Source organism: Geospiza fortis, unplaced genomic scaffold (genome assembly GCF_000277835.1).
Source record: "Geospiza fortis unplaced genomic scaffold, GeoFor_1.0 scaffold31, whole genome shotgun sequence".
In the NCBI taxonomy this organism is placed as follows: domain Eukaryota; kingdom Metazoa; phylum Chordata; class Aves; order Passeriformes; family Thraupidae; genus Geospiza; species Geospiza fortis.
In genome coordinates this window covers 960,002-983,974 of record NW_005054483.1, presented here as the reverse complement: position 1 = coordinate 983,974, position 23,973 = coordinate 960,002, and the positions used below count along the sequence as shown (strand labels likewise).

Below are 23,973 nucleotides of genomic sequence, written 5' to 3'. Positions count from 1 at the left end.
CCGCTTTCTCCTGCCCCGGCTCGCATGGCGTTTCCCCGGGCAGCCGGTGCGTTTCACCCCGTGCCGGTTCCCGACTGTCAGTCCCTCGACACACCCCCGCGCTCCGAGATGTTTGCTCCGCGGATCTTCCCTCAAACATCAGGTGCTGGACTTTGCCTCCCTGCACCCACCCCTCCTCGGCCTTCCCGCAGATATTTGTGCTTAATGGTAAAATAGTGATTCCGGGGGAGCACCCTTCATCCTGCAAACTTCTCTGTAGTGCTTTCCGAGGAGATTTCTATCCGCTTCACAGTCGTGTTAAAGGGAAAAGGGCAGGGACTGAATAGATCGCTCCAAACCTGTGCGGTCTTGTCCCATTGCTCGCCCCAAAAGCCCCATCTCTGCCTTATCTCTGCCCAGCAGCTGAGAGTTCCTCAGCAGAGCGCCTTTGCCTGTGCCCGGGAGCGCTCAGCCCCGGCGCCCGCGATGGAGCCGGCCCTGCCCGAGGGGCCTGTGCCCTGTGCCCTGTGCCGTGTGCCCTGTGCCCTGTGCCCTGTGCCGTGTGCCCTGTGCCGTGTGCCGGGAGAGGACTGCAGGGCGGGCAGACAGGCTGCGGGATGTGAGCGCGGGGTTCTGCCCTGCCCTGGCTGACCTGCCCGCCCCAGGTGCGTTCCCGTCCCGCCGGGCCGGCGCTGCTGCGCGGTGCCCTGGCCGGGGATGCTCCCGGGAGGAGATTTCTGCATGGTCTGAGAGTCACGGCTGCTTTACTGCTCTTTTCTGTCCTGGCCAGTGTGAGTTTGGGGGGTCTCGAGTGCAGGTTTTGCCATGGCCTGAAAGGAGGGAAGGTGGTTGAGCACCTTCTTCAAACCTACCTGGGGCGCTGAGCCCACAGAGAGACAGGAAGGGTTAACTTAAAGAGAACAACATGACTCACTTGGTAAATAGTTAATAGAATTGCTGTAACTACTTAAAATGATTTTCCTAAGCAGATGGCCAGCTATTAGATAACTCTGTCTTTGGATGTATTTGTTTTCAGGTTTCTTATCAGGCTTGTAAGTCTCAGGCACATGTAACTCAAGAACTGGAGTAATTGATAAATTCATTCTTCTGCATGAGGGACACTAGCACAGGGAGAGAAAGCATGGTCCCTGCAGTTAGAGACACCCCTGGAGCATATTGCCCAAGTGAGCTAGAAAAACATTAGATAAAATGACCAGCAAGGATGTGAGAAATATTTCAATTGGATTAGGTCTGTTGAGGAAATACCTTATTCTGAATCTCAATAAAAAAGTCAATATAAATGTAATCAAGTACCACAAAAACCTATGGAAACGAAATCCTGTCTAATGTGGCAAATGGATTAAATTCTGAATTAACCAGGAAAGCTGTGAACCTCTGAATTTGTAGAGAAAACATGTGGGTACAAACTGCAAACATGTATGTGTGTACCTAAAATAAAAATGACCTATTGCAGGGTGTGAAAAAAAAAAAAACAAACAAAGGCAAGCAGGTCTCCTTTTTAATGGTGGCCATGTGGTACATTTGTAATTTTCATGTGTATATAATCTGTGTCTTTCCGTATGTATTTTGTACATAAAAAATAGAATCAGCATGACCCTGTACCAGGCCAGGGGATGTTGTTCCAATAATGATGTTTTCAGCCTCTGTCCCTCTATCAGTGGGTGCAAAAGGCACTAAAGGTCTGAGCTGGAAGGCCTCTGCCAGGTATCCCATGTTTGCATTTCTGTTTTTGCTGGTATTTTAATAGGGTGTTTCCATAAGGGCTGCTGCTATTATTGCATTTGAATATAATCAACTTTTGAAAGCTCTTCATCTTTTTTGTTTAATCTTCAATGACAGATTTCAAGTAGAGCTGTGTGCTTAAGTTCTCCTGAGAACCTCTGGGAACAGCTCAGCCCTGCAGAAGGTTTGGGGGAATCTTTACTCTTCCTTTCAGTCCTGTCTCTCAGAAGGGTCTGGTGCCCCCTTGTTTTTGAACCTGGCTGCTTTTCCATTTGGTGTTGAGGGAAAGCCTCTCCCTTTACCACTTCCTTTCTGCTTGGCTGACTGATGGCTGCATGATTTCTTGTCTGCACAGGATGTTTAAGGTTTCACAGATTTCTCACCATTTTCACTGTGCTTCAGCTCTTCACTGGGGTTTGACATTTCTGCCCACACCAGGTGGGACAAGGCACAGAGTGGGGGAAGTCTCTGAGTTCTGCACAGCTGGGAGTGAGGTGTTCTCCACCCAAAGGCTGGCGCCAACATCTCTCTTGGTGTCCTGCAAAGTTTGTCCCTGTCTTCAGCTCAAAGAGGTTCTGGCTCTGCTTGTTCATTTTCTCATTTGATCTGGATGGTGATTAAATCCCAAGGTTGTTCTTTATTGTGTGATTTCCATCTGAAAATGGAGATGGGCTATTAAACTTTTTTTTTTTGGTTGGACTTTAAAGTAAAAGCCAGGAAAGAGATCTTGAGCTGTGTGTCAAGGAATCAGAGAAGAACCTCACAAGTCAGTGGAGGGTTGTTCCCTTTTATCAGGATATCTGGTATTTAGGACCAGAAGGTTTGGTTGCTTCATGGGGCATCTCCAGGTTTTGCAGAGTGCACCTGAACAGCCTTGGTAAAGCTACTTGGGCAAAACAGCACCAGTTCCTTGCCTCTCTGCTCATTTCAAAAAATGCTGAGGAAGCTGCCACTTATTGAGATGCTTTGGTGGTTGAATATTGGGGGTTGGACTGTTAGGGGTGAAGAACTGGCAGCATTCTCTCCTGGGAGGGCAGGAGGGTCTGGCAGATGCACAGAAGGTGATTTAACCTCTGGAGGCTTCAGTTCCTTCTGTAGTCAGAAGATTCCTCTCCCTTCACAAAGGTTGCATCTGTATCAGGGATAATTATTGGTTGTGTTGCACTTTTTCTTTTCCTGCAGTAGATCTCTGTAGATCAGAATGGACAGATGGCACATACAATTCTCAATTATGGAAAATATCCTTAGGAGGCACTTGGAGGTCATCTACTCCAGACCTGTGTCCAAAGGCAGGATCAGCTATGGATTTGCCATTCCTGACATCTTTCTCCATCCTGCTCCTAAAGACCAGCAGTGGAGACTCCTCACTTTCCTGGTGTGCAGGAAATACCCTGATGTGCAGCTTAAACCCCTTTGCTCTAACTCATTCTTCATCCTGATCACAGTGGGCAACCCACAGGCAATCAGCAAAGAGTATTTCAAAGCACTTCACCAAATGCAGGTATTTGGTAAATGTGAGTGGGTAAAGGTGTGATCTCTTTCATTCCTCAGCCTGGGTCCTGGGGCTCTTGCTGATGGGGATTGTTACATTTTTATTTCTTTAAAAGTTACACATTTCAAGCCCAAATAAAGTAATTTTATTACCACTACAAAGGCAGCTGTGGAAGACAGGGTTTGAAGAGAAATGACAGCTACAAGACAAATTGTATTTATCTTAGATGGTAAGTCAGGGGTTGCATGCAGTAGGTTTATCACTATCTGACAGGTAACAAGATAAAGTCCAGGTGTTACACAGGGATGTGGAAAGACTTGAAACGGGAATAAAGAATACTTCACAAAGCATTTTTTGGGAACATTTGCAAACAATGCATCTGAGACAATGGAGAAGTTAGCAGGGAGGGAAAGAAACTTCTTGCAAGGCTGATTTGAGCCAGGGGGAGGGAAAGGCATGCGGGGCTGAGGGAACCTTCCTGTGCCTCTGCGAGACAAGGAGAGGAAAGGGGGGTTTTCCTGGAGCTTTGGAGACGTGCCGGGTGACATGCCGGGCTCCTGTCCGTGCGCCGATTGGCGTTTGTGATCGCTCGCAGCGCAGGGGGCAGGCGGGCGCGCTGCTCCGTGCAGCCCGGGGCCGCTGGAGCCTCGGGAAGCGATCCCGAGCCGCGGGGCCCGGCCGAGCATCCCCGGGCAGGGCAGGAGCGCTGCCGAGCGGAGCCAAGCGCGAGCTTTTAGTGCATCCCTTCGGGAATGGTGAGCTTTGCAGTTTTCCCTGTTAGAAGTTTCCTCATTTAGTATTCAGACCTCAGAGTCTCTGTTTTTCTCCTGGCTTTGCTTTGTTGGAGATGTTTTGGTTTGGGTTTGCACTGTCGTGTTCTGCTTTTGCTTCTTGTCTCCTCTTCCCCCCCCCCACCCTCTTTTTTTTTCTAACTAAATATTTCTGCTCTCTCTGCCTGTTCTGTAATATTGGCCTCTTATGCAAATTCCCCTTCTTGTGCTGGGAAAGTCCTCCACAAACAGCCCTATCATTTTGGTTATTGAGTTTTCCCCAACAGAGCAGGATTTTCAGATCCTGGTATGAATCAGCTGTGGAGCTTAAGGACTTAAGGGAAGTAGGTGGTTAAATGTCATATTCTCTGATAGTAACAACTTCGGTTTCAGTATAAGATCCATATACTTGGGCACAGGCTGGGATTTTCCATAGGAAACAGTCCCCTGGATAAAAGATAGCTAAGAGGTAGGCAGCTTTTTACTAAAATCTTCAGAAGAGAGGCACGTGATTGAAATTGATTTGAATAATTGCAGTTTCCACATACGTCCAATCCACAGATCAGTGCCCAGGTTCAATGGGACGGTGGAAAATCACATCAGACTGACCTGGCCTGGCACCAGCACCATTACAGCTCCTTCAGCATGTCTGGGGAAGCACACTGACTTGTAAAAAGTTTGTAGAATGTTCTGCAGCCCGAATTTTGGCAAAAAAAATGACCCTTGCTGATGGCTGCCTAGTCAGGGATAATCTGGGACTGTTCCTGATAATCCCAAAATGCAAGGCCTCCTTAGCAGACCTTTTAAAACTGAGGCACCTAACTTTGTGAATCACCTGAAAAACTTTGTTTTATGTCATCCGGTGTCTTACAAAATGTTGATGCAAACTTTGCTTGACCATTGTGATTCATTTAGGGTTCTTGTTAACTTTCCTACCCCATGCCTAAAGGGAAACCTTCCTTTTCCTCCATGTGGCCACCCTACAGCCCAGCAGGATGATTACAGCAGGCAAGAGATGGACGCAGTCCATGTGGGAGAAACCATCCTAAAGGTTTGGGGAGTCTGTTCTGAGAGCTCCCCGGGATCCATCTCTGTCTGATTAACATCTTCTGTGTTTGGAGTCAAATGTCACAGTCCCTAAGGAATTTGCCTTGGGGGTCTTTTTTGGGTTTATCCTTGTTTGGCAAGGTGTGAGGACCATGGTTGTCATGCATTTGAGAAACGATCACAGGTTTCTTTACAGATGGACCTTTTCTATGATGTCTTGTGCAGAGGCTGTAAAATATCTAAAGTTTTCACAGGACCACTGAGAAGGGCCAGTTGCCAAGGCTGGTGGAGAGATCTCTGCTGTAGTGGGGTCCTGACAACTCTCCTCTCCTCTCTCCTCTCTCCTCTCCCCTCTCTCCTCTCCCCTCTCTCCTCTCCGGACAAGAACAGCAGCTCATGAACAGCAAGCAAACGCAGGGGAATATTTTCAGAAGCGATTTAGGAGCGGCTGCTGGTTCTCCAGGGTGTGGTGTGATGCAGAAGGGCAGAGCTGGGCCGTGAGCAGGGTGATTGCCCGGCCGGCGCAGGAAGCGGGAGCGGCGCGGGGCGGACGCGGCCTGACCGCAGCGCAGGGGCGGGAAATGCTGCATTGCACTGAACCAGCAGCAGGGCTTGAGAGTCCTCCCAGCACCACGCTGACACTCTGCATCAGCAACAGGGACGCTGGAAATTCTTCATCAATCGGATTATAATCAAGGACTCGGGCAAAAAACCCAGTCCCTGTGAGTACGTGCAGTGTCGGTGTGGCCGAGGCAGTGGAAATGCAAGTCACTCACAGGGTGACAGCAGCGTGCTGCGAGTCACAGCAAAGGAGAGGGAATGAGAAAGTGAGGCCATGCGGCCTCGGGGCATCACCAGAGCATCCACTCCTTATCCACAGAGGGTGGCAGAGTCCTGAAAGTGTCTGAAACAGATCTGAGGCTGCGACAGAAGCACTGACAGGATGGCGAGGCTGACCCTGAGCAAATAAGCATTAGCAGTCAGAGTACCTTACAAAATGGCTGAGGGAAAGTTGCTGGAAACAAACTCAGGGGACAGAAAATTTGTTATTGTGGCTTTTGCCTGCTTTCGGGATGAACAGAGTCCTGCAATGCTTTCATCAGGATAGGGATGAATCCCCAGCTGGGGAATAATTTTAAGTTACATGAAGAGAGATAATAAGAGTTACGTTCTTCCTGCTGTGGAAGGATGTTGGTTGAGCTGCTACAGCAGCTCTGCCTGCTCCGGGGTGAGTTTTTGTTTCACCATCAGGGTTTATGCAAACACTCCTGGCAGCCTGCAGGACAGTGCTGGAGGGAGCAGGAGCAGGGATCATCACGGGCTACAGTGCAGAGAAAATCTGCACGTAGAGAAAGCAAATAGGGTTTGGGAATAACTGGATAAAAATGCAAGAAAACGAACAGATGTACCCAATTCTCAACTGCCTGTCTGGAAACTTCACACAGAAATGAGAGGCAAAGTCACATCCGGAGAGAAGTCTGCTCCATTATTTTAAAATAGACCAGAATGGATGCATTAGCAATGTGATAAATATCTTCAGAGTAAATTCTTCCCTTGCCTGTATTCCTCAGCGGGTCACCTCTTCTTTATATTCTGTTTCCTAATTTCTCTTATTTTGTCCTGGAAGGAAATGCTCCTCATGTGTGAACACAGCTGGCTTTAGTAGGGCTGTGAGGAGGCAGAGTTTGCCTTTGAGTTCTTCCCTCACACAGGAAAGGAAAACTGGCTCCTCAGAGACATTGTGGATGATATTGGCAGTAGTAACTTGTTTCTGGCCATGGTACATGGTTTTAATTATGCTTTTTTACTCGTCTGCCTTATGAAAGCCTATCCAAATGCTCTTTTTTTTTTTTTTTAGAAACTCCACATAGATAAATGAACATCAGCTGTCCTGAGTACAAAAAATTTGCTAAAAAATTCAATGTCTTGGTGTCTTTTGGCAATACATCATGATGCCTGCTGCCCAGCGAGACTGGTGAGCACAGGAGAGCTGTTTTCCCTTCAGTTTGTTTGATCTGGCTTATTTAACTGCTGGTCATTCATCCTTACTTAGTTTTGCCCTCCTTGGCTTTTTGTGACCATTAGAATTGGAATAATTACTGTGAGGTTTTTTTCCCTTGCTTTTTAAACATTTATAACATCCACTTAGGAAAAAAATATGGTCAAATGTGTTCTGTTCTAATCTTCCGCTACCACAATAAAAATTAATCCACTTCTAGCACTTGGAGGGCAGGAGGCAAAGCTGCAATATTGGTTTGGGCTTTGCCATTCCTGTCAGCCAGTCCATCTTGTTTGTTGTCCAGTGGGATTTCACTTTTGGGGCAGTTTTGTTTTTAGTTTTCTTTCCTAATGGGCATAACCAGGAGGAGAGGAGAGGCACAGGACAGGCTGGCAGGGTGTGGTTTGGTCACAGCTTTGGCCGCTGTCACTGGTGCAGCAGTCTGGGTATCTCTAGTAAAGCAGCCAAGGCTTTACACCCAGGTTCACCATGCCTGTGGCACAGCCTCCTTTCTTGGCCTGGACTGCAGCAGGGATGGAAATGTAGAACAGAATTGTTGCCCCTCTTTCCCATTTTCAAACTGATAGACAAAGTTCAGGCACAGTACAGGTCTCTGAGGAGCCATTTCTTCTGCCTTTCACCAGTACGTGAAGGGAAGGTTTTAAGTCTTGGAGGGCTGTTGCTTTCCTGTAAGAGGGGATTACACCAAATCTAGCAAAGCTGAAACTCTCATTTTACTTATTATTTCAGGAGAACTTGCAAAGCCTATCCAGAAAGCTCATTACCCCACTGCAGGTTTATATTACAGCAGACTTCACTTCCCAAGAGGAGACAAAGTCTGTGTTTCCAAAAATCCTTGGCCTTGCATTTCTGCAGCCAGAGCATCAGTGGCTCAGATGATATTTTGGATAAAATCTGAAACGGTGCCTGGAAGGGTCAGACTGGCACGTGGAGCCCCTTGATAGAACAAGAATGTCCACACCTGCCCATGCTCTGCACTTGCAGTGGTGCCCATGCAGGCAGGCAAGGGCCTCCAGGGAGGGCTGAGGGAAAGTGCAAGTGCTCCAGGTACCTGAAAACCAAGACCATGGTGCGCTGATAATTTTGCCTGCTTTGTTTCACTCGTATCCTTTGTTAACAAAGAGCAGTCTAGAGGGAAATAGTCTATTATTAATATTTAATTTCCTCCTATTACTGTAAGCAGATGACCTAAAAGATCATTTAGGCAGCAGCCAATAACAAAGCAAAGGGAGGAATCAGAAAATGTATGTCTTGGTTAGGTGGGTGATGCCTCCTTCCTCCTCTTTCCTGCCCCACCCAGCCCCAGCTCTCCATCCTTGTGAGGGAGGCAGGGCTGGGGGTGCTCCCCACAGCTGTGTGTGAGCACTCAGGGACCAGAAACTGCTCTGTGTGGAGTACTCATAAAACACTGAACTACAGAAAGGAAACCCTTGAGCAGCACAGAGAAGTGCTCCCCGAAGGACACCTGTTTTCAGCATGTTTTACAGCCCCGGTTGTTTTGCAAATTTGTGTTCTGCCTGTGAGCACATTGGCTCGTTTATTGACTTGATCCTCTGAAGTGGTGGGGAGAGACAAGATTTCTTGGAGTCTTTGATTTGAAAGATAGGGAGATTCTCTTTGAGCTGAAGGGATTTCAAAGAGGGGATAAAAACTGACAAGCATCTCCCCCTCCAGGCTTTGGAAAGTAGGAAACCAATGATTTAGCAGCACCAATTTTTCTGCTTAGGGCCATGTGTGAATTCAAGGATTTTTCCCTAAGGGAATTAGGTAATCTGCATGTGGCTGGTACCCGGGAAGGGTCATGTAGAAGGAGATGCAAGATTGTGATCTGTGGAATGAACATCCCCCTGGTTCCCTGAAGCTGCCCGCTGCCCCTGCTGCCCCATCCTAGAGCAGGCACAGAAGCCCCTGTGGGGCCAGGGGAGGCTGCAGTCTGTCACCTGCGTGCCCACAGACTGTCCGGGTGCCCCGAGGGCTGCTGAGCATCTGCAGGTTTTGCTGACAGGTGAGAGGAGCTGTCAGGCTGAGGTGTCCCAGGCACTGAGGTGCATCTGCTCTGCAGCAGCTGCCAGAGCCTGGGCAGCCCAAAGCCCCCAGAGCAGGATGGGCTCAGCCTGCAGGGCCCAGAGCAGCAGGGGAGCTGCTCTGAGCTGGGTGATCCGAACCAAGCACTGGCCAAGGGCTCAGCTCAGTGTTTTGGCACTCAGGAGAGAGAAGGGGCAGCACCTTGGTTCAAAGTCAACTGGAGATGCCAAACTAAAGCTTGCTTGGGCTCTGCTGGTGAGTTGCTTCATGGGAACGTGCTGTGCAGATGCTTTATTGAATTTTCAAGGAGGAGTTTCTCATTGGGACTGAAATATGAGAGAGAACAGAGTGTTCCAAGTCACTACAAACGAACAGAGCAGCAGGTTTACAGGTTTGTGAATGACAAAAAAGGTTTATTTAATAACAGGGGAAAGGCCGGAACATAGCCCGGGGTATCAAGAAGGAATTAACAAAATCAAACAAGGGCTTATGAAGAAATACTAATTGTAGCTGTCCAGCCTGTTGAGTGATACAGGTTATTTTTCTTAAGTTTCAAGAAGCTTGCCATGCTGATGCCTCAAGGGCTTGAGATGTTAAATATACACTTCCCCAGTGAGTAAAGCAGATTGTTAATTAATTTTTTCTTATTAGACCTGATTGCTGAGCCTTTGGGTCTTGCATGAAGTAGACAATTCTACAATAAATTTAATTTTGCCTCTGGATCTACGTCATGTTCTCTGGGTGGTCTCTATTTCATTTTGTCCCTGTGCAGTGAATTTCTAGCTGCATAAGCAGAAAGACTGAGCCTGTTCTTGTTGTAAAGCAAGTTGCACATACTCCTGAAATGGAGATTTGTTATGCCAGGTGAGCAGTCAGCAGCTGGCACTGTGAGCAGAGGTGGGTGAGCTCAGGTTGAACATGAGCCCTCCTGGCTGTGGCACATTCTGTCAGCAGCAGGTGAGGCTGGGCTTGTGTGGCCAGTAATTGGTTTTTCTAATGTCAGTGGCTACTCAGCAGCACTGAAGCAGAGACAAAATGTTGTTTTGTCGTGGCTGGGACACCTGCTCAGCTCCAGCCCTGTCTCCCCTGAGATGTGCTGGCTCTGCAGAACTCCGAGTGCTTTCCGGCCCATCTGAGAGCAGAGGGTGGAAGGACGTGCTGTCCTTTTCTGGACATAACATTCCAATTGCTTCAGAATAAATGCCTGGGGCTTGGGATGAAGAATCAGGCCACTCACTGTTTGTGTAGAGAGATGGAAGCAAGAGACAAACAAACTCAAGAGATAAAAAATTCAAATTCAACACGAGGCCATGAAAGAGTCAAAGCAGAAGGTTAAAAGCTCTGTTGTGTCAGAGAGCAGTGTGTGATGCAGCCATTGGACTGCAGGTTCCAGCACTGTTCTTTTTCAGGTTCAGGCAGAGGGGTAGGGACTTTTAGCTTTGTGCTGAGCCATTGGTATGTGCAGAAGCTCCACAGTGACGTTTGTAACTTTCCTCCATGTCCTGCTGGAGTTTGAGATGAGCCAGAGTCAGGTTAAACAAAAATGCATCTAGGATTAGTAGGGATTCATGATCCTACTGAAGGGAGCTCTCCAATGGGGAAGAATATGCAGTAATTTTGCTTTGATCCTCTTCACTGAGGTGTATGAGCTGTGACCACGATGGGCAGGAGCAGCACAGCAGGACTGCAGGTAAATCCTCTGAGCACCAGGGTTAAGGTGCCCAGTTCTCAGGCTGGGTCTTCCCTCAGTTCTCCTGACGCCGTCTCAGAGGAGCTTGTGGGGGAATGGCAGTGGCTCTAGCAGTAGTTTGGGCCCAGGTATGCCAGAGTAACTTGTTAAATTTTTCTAACCTTGGCCTGGCGCTGGCGTTGGATGTGCTCTTGTCCTGCATGGTGAGGTGTGAGGCTGTGGGAGGCGTGTGCTCCCACTCTGTCCTGCTGAGGGACCCAGGGGCTCACACCCACCTCAGTCTCAGCCATGTCCTGCACCCCCCTTCCTCTTAGGAGCCTGTTTTGCCCACTCCTTCCTTTGTTAGCTTGTTTTTTCCCTCCTACCAGCTTTTTCCTGTCTTTTTTCCCCTCCCTGCTTGCTCACACACATGCACAAAGCCTTGTTTATTTCTCATCCTGCCCCTTCTGTTCTCTCTGCCTCCAGATCTTCTTTATTTCTGTCTTATATTCATTCTAATCCTCTTCCCTAGAAGCTGGGCTGGAGGGTGAGGTTTCAGTATCGCTGCTTGAAACAAACCTGTTGGGATTTGTAATGGACAGGCAGATCCTTGCAGGGCATATCACTGACATCCCTGAAATCCTAGAAAGTAAAAGCCATCTTTAGGAAGCCACTGAAAAACCAAAGGTTTTGCTGTAGGAGCACAGACAATATAGACACTTCTTGGGGTTTTTCTTCTTTAAAAAAGATTAAATGGATGATCTTTATCTTTCTCCTAATAGCTAGATCACACGCTGATCTCTTCTGTTGATCTCTTCCACTAAAACCAAACAAAACACAGAAACAAGATAGCTGAAGGTAGAGAAAAGCAAGGGTTTTGAAGCATGTCCAAACCACCAAGAATCATTCACTTTCCTTTCAAATGCAGCATTAGCAATAGAGCTCTAAATCAATGAAAGGTCTAAAATTAGATTATATTCCTGAGATCAGATGTGAATCACAAGTTAATCATATTTTCTTTTATTATCACTGTCTTTACCCTTTTATTTTATCCTGAGAAATTAGGTTTCTGACTTGAAAACAGAGTGAACTGTGAAGGCATCAAACCCTGATGGGTGAGACCACGCCAGATCACCTGTGGATGGGGCCCAAAAATCTTGTGTTTTGGAGGTTCATGTTGCATCCAAAACTGAGCTTGGTGATTTATCAGTTAGTGCTGTGTTTCTCTCTCTCCTAACCCTCTGATGTACCAAGCTGTTTCTTAAATTAATGAGAAAATATTATTGCTAAAGCTTGCTAAATAAGGTTTGCAGCCCACTCTGGAAGTGACAGGCGAGGACAGCAAGCAATTATCTCTTGACTGTGGCACAAAGCTCAGGGAATTGTGTTCTCCCTTCTGTATTTTTAGCTGAAACTGCGGTGAATTGCACCCGTATCTGAAGCAGGGGTACGAGGTGACCTGCAAGGCCGTGCAGGTGATGTGTGTCTGCTGGTGTGAATTGCAGCTGCAGGATTGTTTCCCCACAAGCAGCACCAGCTTTAGCCCAGAGCTGAGTGCAGGACGCTGCAGGAGCTGGGATGCAGCCCTGAGCCGTGGCACTGGCACCGTGTGTGTGTTTCTGGGAGAGCTGTGTTTGGGGGGGCCTGGTTCTGGCTGGCTGTAGGTGAAGGATGACGCTGTCCTGGATGCAACAACCACGATGGGCAGTGCAGGTATAATGAACAAATGGTTTGCTTATAGGATAGAGATTTACATGAACAAAAATAATGGAGTGGCAGGAGGGGAGCCTGCAGAGAGCCTTGCGAAGAGTGAGCATGGTCAGCAGGGGTGTCCTCAAAGATGTCCCTGTGTGGACACCTCGAACACTTCTCCCTGCCCTGGATCTTGTTCTGGTGCCTGGATCCACAGAGCCACACAGGTGTGGGCACAGAGAGGTGACCACATGCCAGCAGTGCAGCTGCCCTGGGGATGTCCTTGCAGAGCAGGGTGCTGGTGCAGCAGTTTTGTGGCAAAGCACGTGAGGGTGGGCAGCACGTGATGGCTCAAACGCCGTGTTTGCCATCAGAGGGAGACAGGTGTGTGTGAAAGGCTCCTCCACCTTTCCTCTGTGCAGCCTCAGCACTTGCCAGGACATAATTAGTGGGGCTCTCGTGTTTCAGGGCGGGCTGTGGAGCAGCTGCTGGAGTGCCAGCTCAGTTGGTAGCCTCGAAAACAAAACGTCCCTTGTTTCTCATCACCACTGTGAAACGCTGCCTTCCTGAACTTGGGTTTGGCCCTGCAGCTTTCAGGATAGACAAAATGTGAGAATTTTGCCAATAATGTATTCTTCTAGGTCTGTGTAATATCCGTTATCAATTTAATGTGCCACTTTAATGAGATTTTGCTTTCTCCATCTCCTCCATAGAGCTGATTACTTAGTGTATGTGGTTGGTGTTTTCTTTTCTTTTTAGAGGAAACTGCAAGTGAAGAAGTTTAATGTTTGCTTCAGCCAAAGAGAATATTTCCCAAGTCCTGGTGGGAAAAGGTGAAAAAGAGGACCAGAGGATGTTGCTATGGTATGGAGATGACAGGAAGCCATGACCAGAAGGAGGATTGTCAACAGGAAACAAAGCACCGCAGCCCATGTGGCTCTGCTGTACAGTACAGCTGCTGTGCTGCGCTGCCTGCTGGACCCTGAGGCCTGGGGAGCGCTGTCTGTCCCCAAGGGAGATTCTCCTGTCCGTTTGTCTGCTGGAGCCTGAATTGTTCTGCACCTGGTTAAGCCACTTTGCTGGAGCTGGCAGACCCTGGGCTTTTTTTCTTGACACCATCTACTGTAAAGTCCTTGAACAGCCATGGGGAGGAAAAGGTGTGTGTGAGCAGCCTTCGTGGGCTGGCAGCCGAGCCCTGCGGGGAGCCCGGGCAGCTTTGAGGGGTGCTGGCTGTTCAGGGCTCTGCAGATATGGACTCTGAGCTTTGGGGCTGGTTGTTCTCACCATGCTAGTACATGGGAAGGACGACTTCCTCTCAGACATAGCCTACATCATCCTGGAGCTGATCATTGCTGTGCTGGCCATCCTGGGCAACATCCTGGTCTGCTGGGCCGTCTATCTCAACAGCAACTTGCAGAACGTCACCAACTACTTTGTGGTGTCCCTGGCTGCTGCTGACATTGCTGTGGGGGTGCTGGCAATCCCCTTTGCCATCACCATCAGCACTGGCTTCTGTGCCTTCTTCTATGGCTGCCTTTTCATTGCCTGCTTTGTCCTGGTCTTGACTCAGAGCTCCATCTTCAGCCTCCTCGCCATCGCCATCGACAGAATCATTGCCATCCGAATACCCCTCAGGTAAGCAGGGGCTGGGCTGGGGAGGTGAGGGCTCAACATCCCTAAAAACCACAGGTCTGGCGATGAATCAAGGAAGGAAAAGCCAAATGAGGATCGGTGCTTTTTCTCTTGTGTTTTGAAAGCAACTTTTCTAGGTCCTAAAGTCTGCCTTGGCTGGTGGATTTTCTGTTTGCTTCCTTTTCCTGTTCTTCCCTGTTCTCCTATGGTGGGTGTCCATGGCATCACAGAGGTGCTGCCTGGGAGCTGCCGCTCCATACCCAGGCAAGCTGTGCCCTGAGCTGCAGCCAGTGCCACCAGAGGGATGGTGACAAAGGGGGTGAGGTCAGCTTGTCCCCCTCCCCGTGGGGAGGAGAGGGGTTTCTGCCTGAAGCTGGAGCAGCAGGGCTGGGGGAGGGAGGTGAGGTTTTCTCTCAGGGGTCTGTTAAATGTGAAGGGAGAGGAAGCAGCAGGCTACCCAGAAATGGGCCTTAGGAAGGTTTGGACTGGCTCAGGCACTGCCTCTGGAAGCAGAGCATGGGCTGGGTCAAGGGGGAGGCTTGTCCCAAGCCACGCCTGCAGATGGGGATTTGTGATCTCTGCAGTTGAAGGAAAGGAAAGGACATTTTAATGACTGAGACTGGCTGCTACGTGGTCTGTGACCAGGGAGGCTGGCATGGGACGAGGGCAGGTTTTGTCACACACAAACAGAGCAGGGGCTGCTGCCCAGTTCAGTTTGGCAGGAGCACATCGCTGCAATGGGCTCTGTGTGCCCGTGGGCGCGAGGCAGCCCCGCGCTGCTGCGACTGCTCCCAGGCACTCACTGAGCTCCAGAGATGGAGAGGAAGCTCTGGAGAGGCTGCAGGAGAACTGTAGGAGTCTCCTTCCTTCCTGTCTTGTCCTTAGGAGGATGCAGCATGCTCTCAGGAAAGGAGAGACCGCCTTCGTCTCCTGAACAACCAACGTGGCTGCAAAAATGGAACCAATTTCTGATTTTTATGCTCTTGAGTTTGAGTTCTTGGACATCCTCACTCTTCTTGAGCTTAAATCACTTTTGCTGATCTGTACAATTTAGTTCTGTCTCTTCTGAATACTTTGGTCATGTAGCACTTATGTCAATTAACACAAACCTCCTGTTCAAAACCAGAATGGGAGCCCTGGAGAGCAGAAATTGCCTTTCCATGTGGATGGACCTGTGCAGCCAAGTCCTTCCTGAAGCCTCACCTCAGCAAGTTTGTGCTGCTCTAACATTGACCCCAAACCCTATTGGTCATACCTGTTACAGCATTTTGATGTAGATGTAAGGAATAACTGTTCCATTCCATTGCAGAGAAAACTCTGTTGATAATAGTTACCTATAAACTGGAGTGTCTCCACTTTTCTACAGTTCTGCTACAGTTGATTTCAGTTTATAAACCAAAATAATGATAAATGGTACACGGAAATATGTTGAGTAGCCCCTGGGAGCTGCCTCTGAAATGGTTTTGAGAAGGGCTGATGTCTTGATTTCATCTCTCACAAGGTAACTCTGAGATGTCTGCTGACAGTTTAAGCACTCTTATTGCTAGAGGATGACTTGCCAGGAAAGGGATTTTTAAAATCTGGATTTCTGCCCACGTTTTGGGCTATCACTGTAACTATATTGTCTTGAAAATGTAATTTCCTGGAACAGCCAAGGTAAAGAGTCTTTTCAAAAAACCAGACTACATCAGTGCTGGGCATGACACAGGTTTCACTACCTTGTTTTGGAAAAAACAGAGCACACCCTCTTCCTCCCCAGGAACAGAGGGACTGGTTGGATGCAGAAACCCACAGGTAAATCCATGGGTTCCTCCTCCTCTCTGTCCTCTGCTGCTTTGTCCTTTCACAGCAGGAGTGATGTACTTGTCAGTCGTGTTTTGCCTTCAGAATTTATGGATGAATAAGCATTTATAGCCTCAGACATGGTGAGAAAGTGAAAGCTGATTATCTGAAGAGGGAAATGTGGTATAATTTAGATTGCCCACATCCTCATGTTTTTTCTTTTTTCTAATAGCTCTTTGTCTCAAAAAGGGGTCAAACAATTTGATGGAAAGTTCTGCCACTAACAGTGTGATGTTTTCACCTCATCCTTTAGTACCTGGGAAGGCCCCTTCTCCTCCTCACAGGATATGAAAGGTACCAGCAGGTATTCCTAATTTTCATTAGCTAAATAATTAATAAACCAGACTTCCTTCACTCTAGGGAAACAAAAAAGGGCCAAACCTGTGCTTTATTCTTCTGTTTCTCTTTAAATATTTCATGTTTGATCTGTCCTAATGAAGATAACTCCATATGTGGGTGTGTATTCCCACAGAAATAAACTGTCAGTATTAAGAAGGCAGAAGAGTGGCTTTTCTGCCTTGGTTTTGGACACCTCAGTATATTATTAGCTACCTTTGAAATTATTTTTTTGTGGAGAAGATATCCTCCTCCAACAAACTGCAATGAAAAAAATATTTATAGGTGAAAATTTAAAATAGATAAAAACAAATTTGTGAATATCTTATGTGTCCTGCCTTTCAAACAATGGAAACGTTTTGTAGAATGTGGTCAATTTTCCACAAGTTCTCAAGCACTTGGCTGAATTCTGCCAGGTTTTATACAAATGCACCGCTCTGCAAGTGGCAGTACGGCACTCCCAAGGAAGGGAGCCCGAGCCATTGTTCCCTCCAGGACAAAGTGAGGTTTCTCTCATGGCAGGTACCTGAAAACCTGCCCTGGCTAATATCAACCCCCCAGGTGCTCTGAACAACATTGGCTGTGAGTCTGGGCCCCAGGATGGAGCCCTGGGCCAAGAACAATTGCTGCTTTCCAGGCTCCGTGGTGCCAGCCAGGGCTGCGTGGGCAGCGTGCCCAGCCACGTGCTCCGGGGCAGGCTTTGGTGGGAAGATATTCCCAGGGAAGGACAGGTAGCTCCAACTCACAGCAAAGAGAGGGGAGATTTTCCTTCCTGCAGCCAAACAGAGACGTTTGCTGAGGTTGCTGAGGTTGCTGCTTGCTCTCTGTGCTGGACTCAGGCATGAAACTCGTGGGTCACACAGTGCCAGCTGCAGCCTTTGCCTCTGGTGAAAGCTGCTTCTGCTGCTGCAAGGCTTCTCTGGGGAAACATTATTAAGGTGCAGCTCCTTGATGTTTGGAGCTTTGGGACTGGTTTATCCCACGTGGTGGTGGTTTAAACTGCAGTTCTGAGGTGGCATTGGGATGTTTTTCTGCCACAGGACATGAAGAACTGGGTTCCCAAAGTCCAAGAGGAACAGGAGAGATGAACACCAACCCTGAATAAAGTATAGGATGTGCAAGGGACCTTTGTGCTGAGAACAGCCTGTTTCAGTAGTTGCTTTAATTCCCTAGATTTCCTTTCTGAAATGCTCCTATGTTAGCATCTAAACCAGTGAATCAGGGTTTTAATGTTTTATTGCCACTTTAAGCCATATGTGGACTTATTTCTTTCCCTGCTCACCATAAACCTTTTGACTTTATGGCAGGCATTTCCAAGTATGCTCATATGTTAAATAGATTTAGGGCAGGTTCAGCTTAATGTGAGAACAGAGTAGTCCCCCTCCTTCTTTTAAAAGGGCACAGCTTTGAGAGCACTGCCTTCATGGCCTGCACAGAACTTGCTGTTACCAAGGTTTTGCTCATCCTGCTGTGTAAAGAGATAATTCTGCCCACCTGTGGGACCCCACCTCCCCCCTCTCCATAGCATGGATAAACACCAGGATCTGTTGGTACCTGGCAATAGAGGAGGAAGGTTCCAGATGAGTGGTTTGGGAAAAGTTGTTTAGCTGGTACATGTGAAGGTCTCAGTTTGATTTCTTGCCCTGTCACAGATTTCCTGGGTGATCTGGGATTGCCAGGGTCTCTCATTTCCACATACATGTAATAGGGATTGAATCTCCTGCTTGGTCCTGTCCCTGATGGCTGCAGCTGCCTGAGGTGTGGGCTGGTGGGTGGATGTGCTTGGTGAGCAGCATTTTGTAGTGATTTGTTAAACACCTTTGAGCAGTGCTGAATTCAGATCAAAGCCCTCAGCTGAGCATTCTGGGTGATGCAGTGTCTGAAAAAATGCTCCACACCTGACAGAGGATGTGCAGTGCTGTCCACAAAGGAGGGTTTGAAGAAGAGAAGCAGCAGGATGGCTGGACACTGTGAGGGTGAGTTAGGCCAGCTACAAATCACTCAGTGTAGTGAAAGATTTTAACTTCTCCCTGAAGACACTCTGGGCAGACTACCAGCTCTGACTTCCACCCAGTCTCAGAGGATTCTTTGTCTTCATGGCACAGAACTTAGTCCAAGGGCCCAGAAGTGGCGCATCCACAGCCAGGTTACTCTAGGCAGCCCAGAGGAGCTGTACATTCACCAAGGGCACCTATTCTCCTGCTCCATTTTGCCAGCTGGGTGGTTGAGAGAGCAGCAGGGCAGGTTGAAACTATTTTGAGGAAAACTTTCACACTTTCATGTGTTTGCAAAAGTTGGGTTTGCTTTTTAGAGGAGACATGTGACTCTATTCCCACCATGAGCATCCCTGTGCTCTGCACTCACGTCCTTTGTGTCTGGAATTTCACAAGCAGAAGTGGTTGGTTGTGTAGCAAGTGTGTTATTTCCAGGAAGCAGAACTGCTGCTGCACAGACAATCCAGTGCTGCCTGGACACATCAGACATGCTGCAAAATCACCTGCCAGCTTTGCAGACCATGGGCTGCAGGTGTGAGCAGCTCCTTTCAGCAGGTTGTGTCTGCTGCATGGTGCCAGCAACCCCCAGGGTAGGAGATGTGTCTGGGAAGCCCTGAAGTCACCCTGTGGAATGGAATGGCTTTGGCCTGGCTGCTGTGAACCTGGAAAGATGCTGAGACAAAGTGCACAAAGATGTACACAAAGTCTTCAATGACATCTCCAAGTGGATAAGAGGAGAGAGTCCAGGAAAGCCCATCTGGACTGTAATGCTACCTCAGCCAAGTCAGTCAGAGGTGCCTCATGTGGATCCTAGGAATTAAGCTCTCCTAAACAAATCAACACTTCTCAGTGGGTACCTGGCCAGCACAAGGCCATTGGCTTTGTCACCAGATGCTGTGGGCGTTCTGTCCTGACCCTGGGAGATACTGAGCGAGGTGTTATGGACACGCACTGCAGGACAACGCTCCGCAGCTGGGCAGCTGTGCGGGCTCGGTGCTGCTCTGAAGCCTTGTAAAGCTTCTTGCATGGGAATCCCCAGAGGACAAGAGGGAGGGGGAAGTGTGGCCCGGGTGTTTGTCTGGAGCAGTAGTGAATGTATTTTTAGTGGAAGGGAAGGGACATCTCTAGTCGTGGGATAACAGCTGCACAATTTCAAAATTCCTCTGACAAGATGTAGCTAATTCCAGGGTTGCAGGGTTTTGGTGGTTGTGGGATGTTTTTGGGATTTTTTTTTGGTTGTTGTTGGCTTGTTTTGTCTTTTTTTTGTTTGTTTTTGTTTATTTTCTTTTGTTTGTTTTGTTGTTTTTTCAAGCTTCAAGGGCCTCCAGCCACTCTCTTGCTCCCTGAGTGTACATTTCAAAGCACAGATGCTGTTTTGATGTGTTGATGAGGTCTGAATGGAGCAGCTCTCTGCTACCATTCATGCTGCGCCCTTTGCATCCTTTAAGCACTGGGCAGGATCTGCTAATTGCTGGAAAAAACCTTTTTCTCCCTCAGAATCAGCTGAATTCCTTCCTCATTTCTGGAAAGGCAATTTAGGTGTGTTTTGCTGGGAATTGTGTGCTTAGCTCCCTTATCCACTTACTCTTTTCTGGTTTTGAAATGCAACTGAGAAAGGGAAATTGAAGCCTGATGGGTTTTGTTTTTTCCAAGGCCCATGGTCAGGGATTTAAAGCATGTGCAGGATCTCCATTCTTTACTGTGCAAAAGCAGCCACTCTTCTCCCCTGTCTTGAACTCGTGCTGGGACAGGAGCATGAACCTGTGGGAGATGGAAAGATTTCTGTGGTTTGTTGTATTATTTTTTGTAATGTTTGTTTTTGGAGAGAATTCTGGGGACAGAGGGAGAAGGAGCACTGGGTAAACACTGGGGGCCCAGCGCTACTGTCCGGTCAAATACAGTGTGGGAGCCACGCTGGCACGTGGGAACCCAGCCATCTACTTTCCATGCTGAGCATTACCCAGGGAAGGAAATTGCACTGAAATGTTAAACTGCTGCCCTAATTTACATTTTCAGAGGGGAGAACTGGTGGAGTCAGCTCAGGATTCGCAGTAACCTGTGAGGCCATGGAAACTGGCTGATAACAAACAAACCAAGGCCTCCGCTGCACTGTCAGCTTCTTACCATGTTGCTTATTGTTTCTTTCAACAGATTTTGGAAAGTTTACTGTTAAGAGCACTGGCTTCAGCCAGGTATCAATACCTCCACCACTGAGGTCCCTTTGGTGTGTGCAGGGCAGGCCATGGCACACCTGTAGTCAGAGAATTGTCCCCAGGTTAATTCCTCTTTTCTGAGAAAGACATGGGGTCGACTTAGCTGGGCTGGTGAGGAAAACTGCTGACTTGCCTCAGTTATTTCAAGAAGGTTGATGGTGCTGGTCTTCCTGAAAGTGCCACTGAGGAGCAGAGTGAGGTGCCATGCAGGCAATGCCAACCTGGCTGCTGCAACTGGGCCAGCAGGATTTCCCTGGAGCACACCAGAACGTGGATGCAGGGCTGGTGGCACTGTGCCTCCAGGCTCTTTTGTGCTATTTGGTTTACAGATCTACTGCAAGACAGACCTAACAATTCCATGCTGAAAGGCTGCTCCTTTGCCAGGAAGGAGATGCTGCCTTAGCCTTTGGCAAGAGACCCACAGTGGTCTTCATCTCTTCATCACAAGGGTCAGAGCAGTGCTCTTGGTTATCCAGGCTGCAAGATCTATGTGCACACCCAAGTGGACTGGTGCAGTGAAGGAGCGCAGATGAAAACTGAATTATTTCCCTGCTTTCCTGTCAACTCACTGCTTAAAGGAAAGGGGAGGGAAGTAGGTGGCAGACAGTGTCACCATGTCCTTGGTGTGCTGCATGGGTTCTGCACACCAGTGCAAAGGCCCCTCTGATGAAGCGGGTGCCTTTCTCACTGCCTTCTGGACCATGGGGCCATTGTGAGGTTGTGTGGGTGCCCGCAGCTTGTTGAATGACTCTGATACAGCTCCCATCTCCTCTGCTTTACAGGTACAATGGCTTGGTGACTGGCTCTCGAGCCAAAGGCGTCATTGCCATCTGCTGGGTGTTGTCCTTCATCATCGGCCTGACCCCAATGCTGGGGTGGCACAAGCGTGCCCAGATCCAAGAGCCGCATTCCAACTGGTCCTCTCCCATCAACTGCAGCAACAGCATGGTGGCGTGTCTCTTCGAGGCCGTGGTCACCATGGAGTACATGGTCTACTACAACTTCTTTGCCTGTGTGCTCCTGCCCCTCCTTCTCATGTTTGGTATCTACTTGAAAATCTTCATGGCAGCCCGGCGCCAGCTCAAGCAGATGGAGAACAAGATGGTACACGGGGAACGTTCCCGCTCCACCTTGCAGAAGGAAGTCCATGCAGCCAAGTCTTTAGCCATCATCGTCGGGCTGTTTGCAGTCTGCTGGCTTCCACTACACATCATTAACTGCTTTACCCTTTTTTGCCCAGATTGTGCCCACGCTCCCCTGTGGCTGATGTACCTGGCCATTATCCTGTCTCACGCTAACTCGGTTGTAAACCCCCTAATTTATGCCTACCGCATCAGGGAGTTCCGCTACACCTTCCGGAAAATCATCAGTCAGCACATCCTGGGCCGCAAGGAGCCGTTCAAGGCGGGAGCCGCCAGCTCCAGGACTTCCACCCACGGGGGGGACGCAGAGAACGCCAGCATACGGATCAGTGAGTATGCACTGGAGGTGTACAGCAACGGAGAGATCCACAGGGACCCCGAAAAGCAGGACTTGAACAAATGCAAAGCTGCCTTGGAATGGCACCAGAATGGAAATGCTCTGGACTTGGAGACAAACGGACATCTCCCACATTCCTGTAAAAATGGGATTCTCTCAGATGCATGCCTGAACAGGGAGCTTCACAGTGAAGAGCTAATTGATGCCCAGGTGTCTTACTCGGATCTGGAAAGAGCAGCCTTTGCTGCAGCTGATGTTTCCTGATGAGACTTTCGAAGTTTTCCTGGTAGAATTATTTTTTTTTCCATTGGTGACCTCTGCCATGGCAGAAAGGGAGGTTGGGGGGCGGGGGGAGAGCAGTGTATTCAGATCACTGTGGAGAAAGGGGTCCATATCCAGGACTATTGGATGATCCTAAATACCAGACTGGAGAAGAGCCAGGAGACCACTGAAGTGGACTAAGGAAGGAGGGACACGTTACCATCAATGACCTGTCACCAAGAGCAGTGCCAAGGTCGAGGATGGCATTCCAAGCTGAGCACTGGGAGACTGCTGATGCAGGGATTTGGGGACACTTTGCTGTACTGTGCCCGTGGTTGAGAGTTGGTTTCACTGTCTTTACCAATGGAAATAGAAGCGTGGCTGGAAGTACTCCCTGAATAACAAAGAGCAACTGGGAAGGGCCTCTGAGTACTGTGGCCCTGCAACAAGCAGAAGGGGGGATAGCAAAATCTGTTGTCAGGAAGGATGCCAGGAACTGCTTGAGAGGGAAGGAATTTACCTGATTGGAACTCTGGATACTTTCAACCATGGCACTTTGTCTTTCAGTTTGTGTTCTTGAAGCTTTTACTGCAACAAGTTGCTCAAATGGTTTTTTTTCCACATAACGATAAGGTTACTTTATGTTAACTTATAAAAGATGGGCAAGAGCTCATATCTGTTCCCTGAGTGCTCAGTGTTCCAGATGCACATGGCAAATATAACCTCTCAGCACTCCACTTGGTCCAACAAATCACCAAAGCTGAGCCTTGCCAAGGATTTCCCTTGGCAAAAGGGCTGCTAGCAGGACGTGGTGCTGTGGGCTGTGTCCTCAGGGCAGGGCTGTCAAGGGCTGTGGGTGTGTGAGCTCTTTGTGGAGCTCTCCTCCTGCCTCTGTGCTTCTCCTCCTGAGCTCCTAGAATGCAAATTCTTTCCATGGCCCCAGATGTGTGTGAGGGGAGGTAATATTCCACATTTCAGTCATCTTCATCCTCACTCAACAGGCTGAGGGACTTTTTTTTACTTCTTTCTTGGGATAGAGAGCAACCCATACACATACCTTGACCTAATTTTGGCATTCCAATGAGCTCTATTTAAAAAACCTTTTCTCCTGTGAATTCAGTTTTTTTTCCTGTGAAGCCTGATGTGTCCCTGTGGTGCAGAGGCCAAAAGAGGAAGCTCTGAGCTCTGTCTGGTTAGAAGATGCTCCTGCTCTGAGGAGCTGAAAGGTGTTGGTGGTATTGGAACTCAGCTTAGAAACTGCAGGTTCTACTTTCTGTAGAAGAGAACAGGCACATTTGTGCTGCAGCAAGTGTACACATTGCTGTGGTTTGTTGCAGAGGTGTTTCACTGCAGTTTGGTAATTTTCTGGAAGGAAAATTAAGGAAGTCTGGCAGCTCAAGAACAACAGAAAACCACATCAGCTTGAATTCTACCTGAAGATTGTCTGGATTGTGTTTTTCAGATAATCCAAATCATGTGTTAATCAAATAATCCATGTCCAGTACTACCAACCTTCTGGAGAGACAGGCAGTAGTCCCAGGTCCTACTGGGAAGTGAAAAGTCTGGTAATTCCAGGGATCTGAAGCTTATTCCCTAGCTGAAAACATCATAAATATCCTCCCTCAATCTGGTTCCTCCTTGTGTCTGTCCATGAACATTTCAGAAGCCAAGGGGGACTTTCATACTTGAGGAAGAGCAGGTTGGGTGTGTGTCTTCTTATTCCATGTTTATTTTATATATTGTAAACTATTAAAATGAAAAATCAGTTTTATTTTGAGG

The 23,973-nt window shown here is 48.3% G+C and overlaps 1 protein-coding gene across 5 annotated transcripts in view; it reads left to right on the top strand.

The window, feature by feature from the left end:
* The window catches only part of ADORA2A (adenosine A2a receptor), a 24,876-nt gene extending 905 nt beyond the window's left edge, over positions 1-23,971 (top strand). Inside the window, exons 1-5 of one of the 5 annotated variants that reach the window (XM_031063161.1) lie at positions 3,912-3,969; positions 6,890-7,006; positions 13,197-14,072; positions 16,165-16,215; positions 21,237-23,971. In XM_031063161.1, the coding sequence (XP_030919021.1) occupies positions 13,723-14,072; positions 16,165-16,215; positions 21,237-22,197 (1,362 nt within the window). In that variant the 5' untranslated portion in view covers positions 3,912-3,969; positions 6,890-7,006; positions 13,197-13,722 and the 3' untranslated portion in view covers positions 22,198-23,971. Of the gene's footprint in view, positions 1-3,900; positions 3,970-6,889; positions 7,007-13,196; positions 14,073-16,164; positions 16,216-21,236 lie in introns of those variants that run through there. The other 4 variants (XM_031063165.1, XM_031063163.1, XM_031063164.1 and 1 more) reach the window with 4 other exon arrangements.
* Positions 23,972-23,973: the final 2 nt, after the last annotated feature.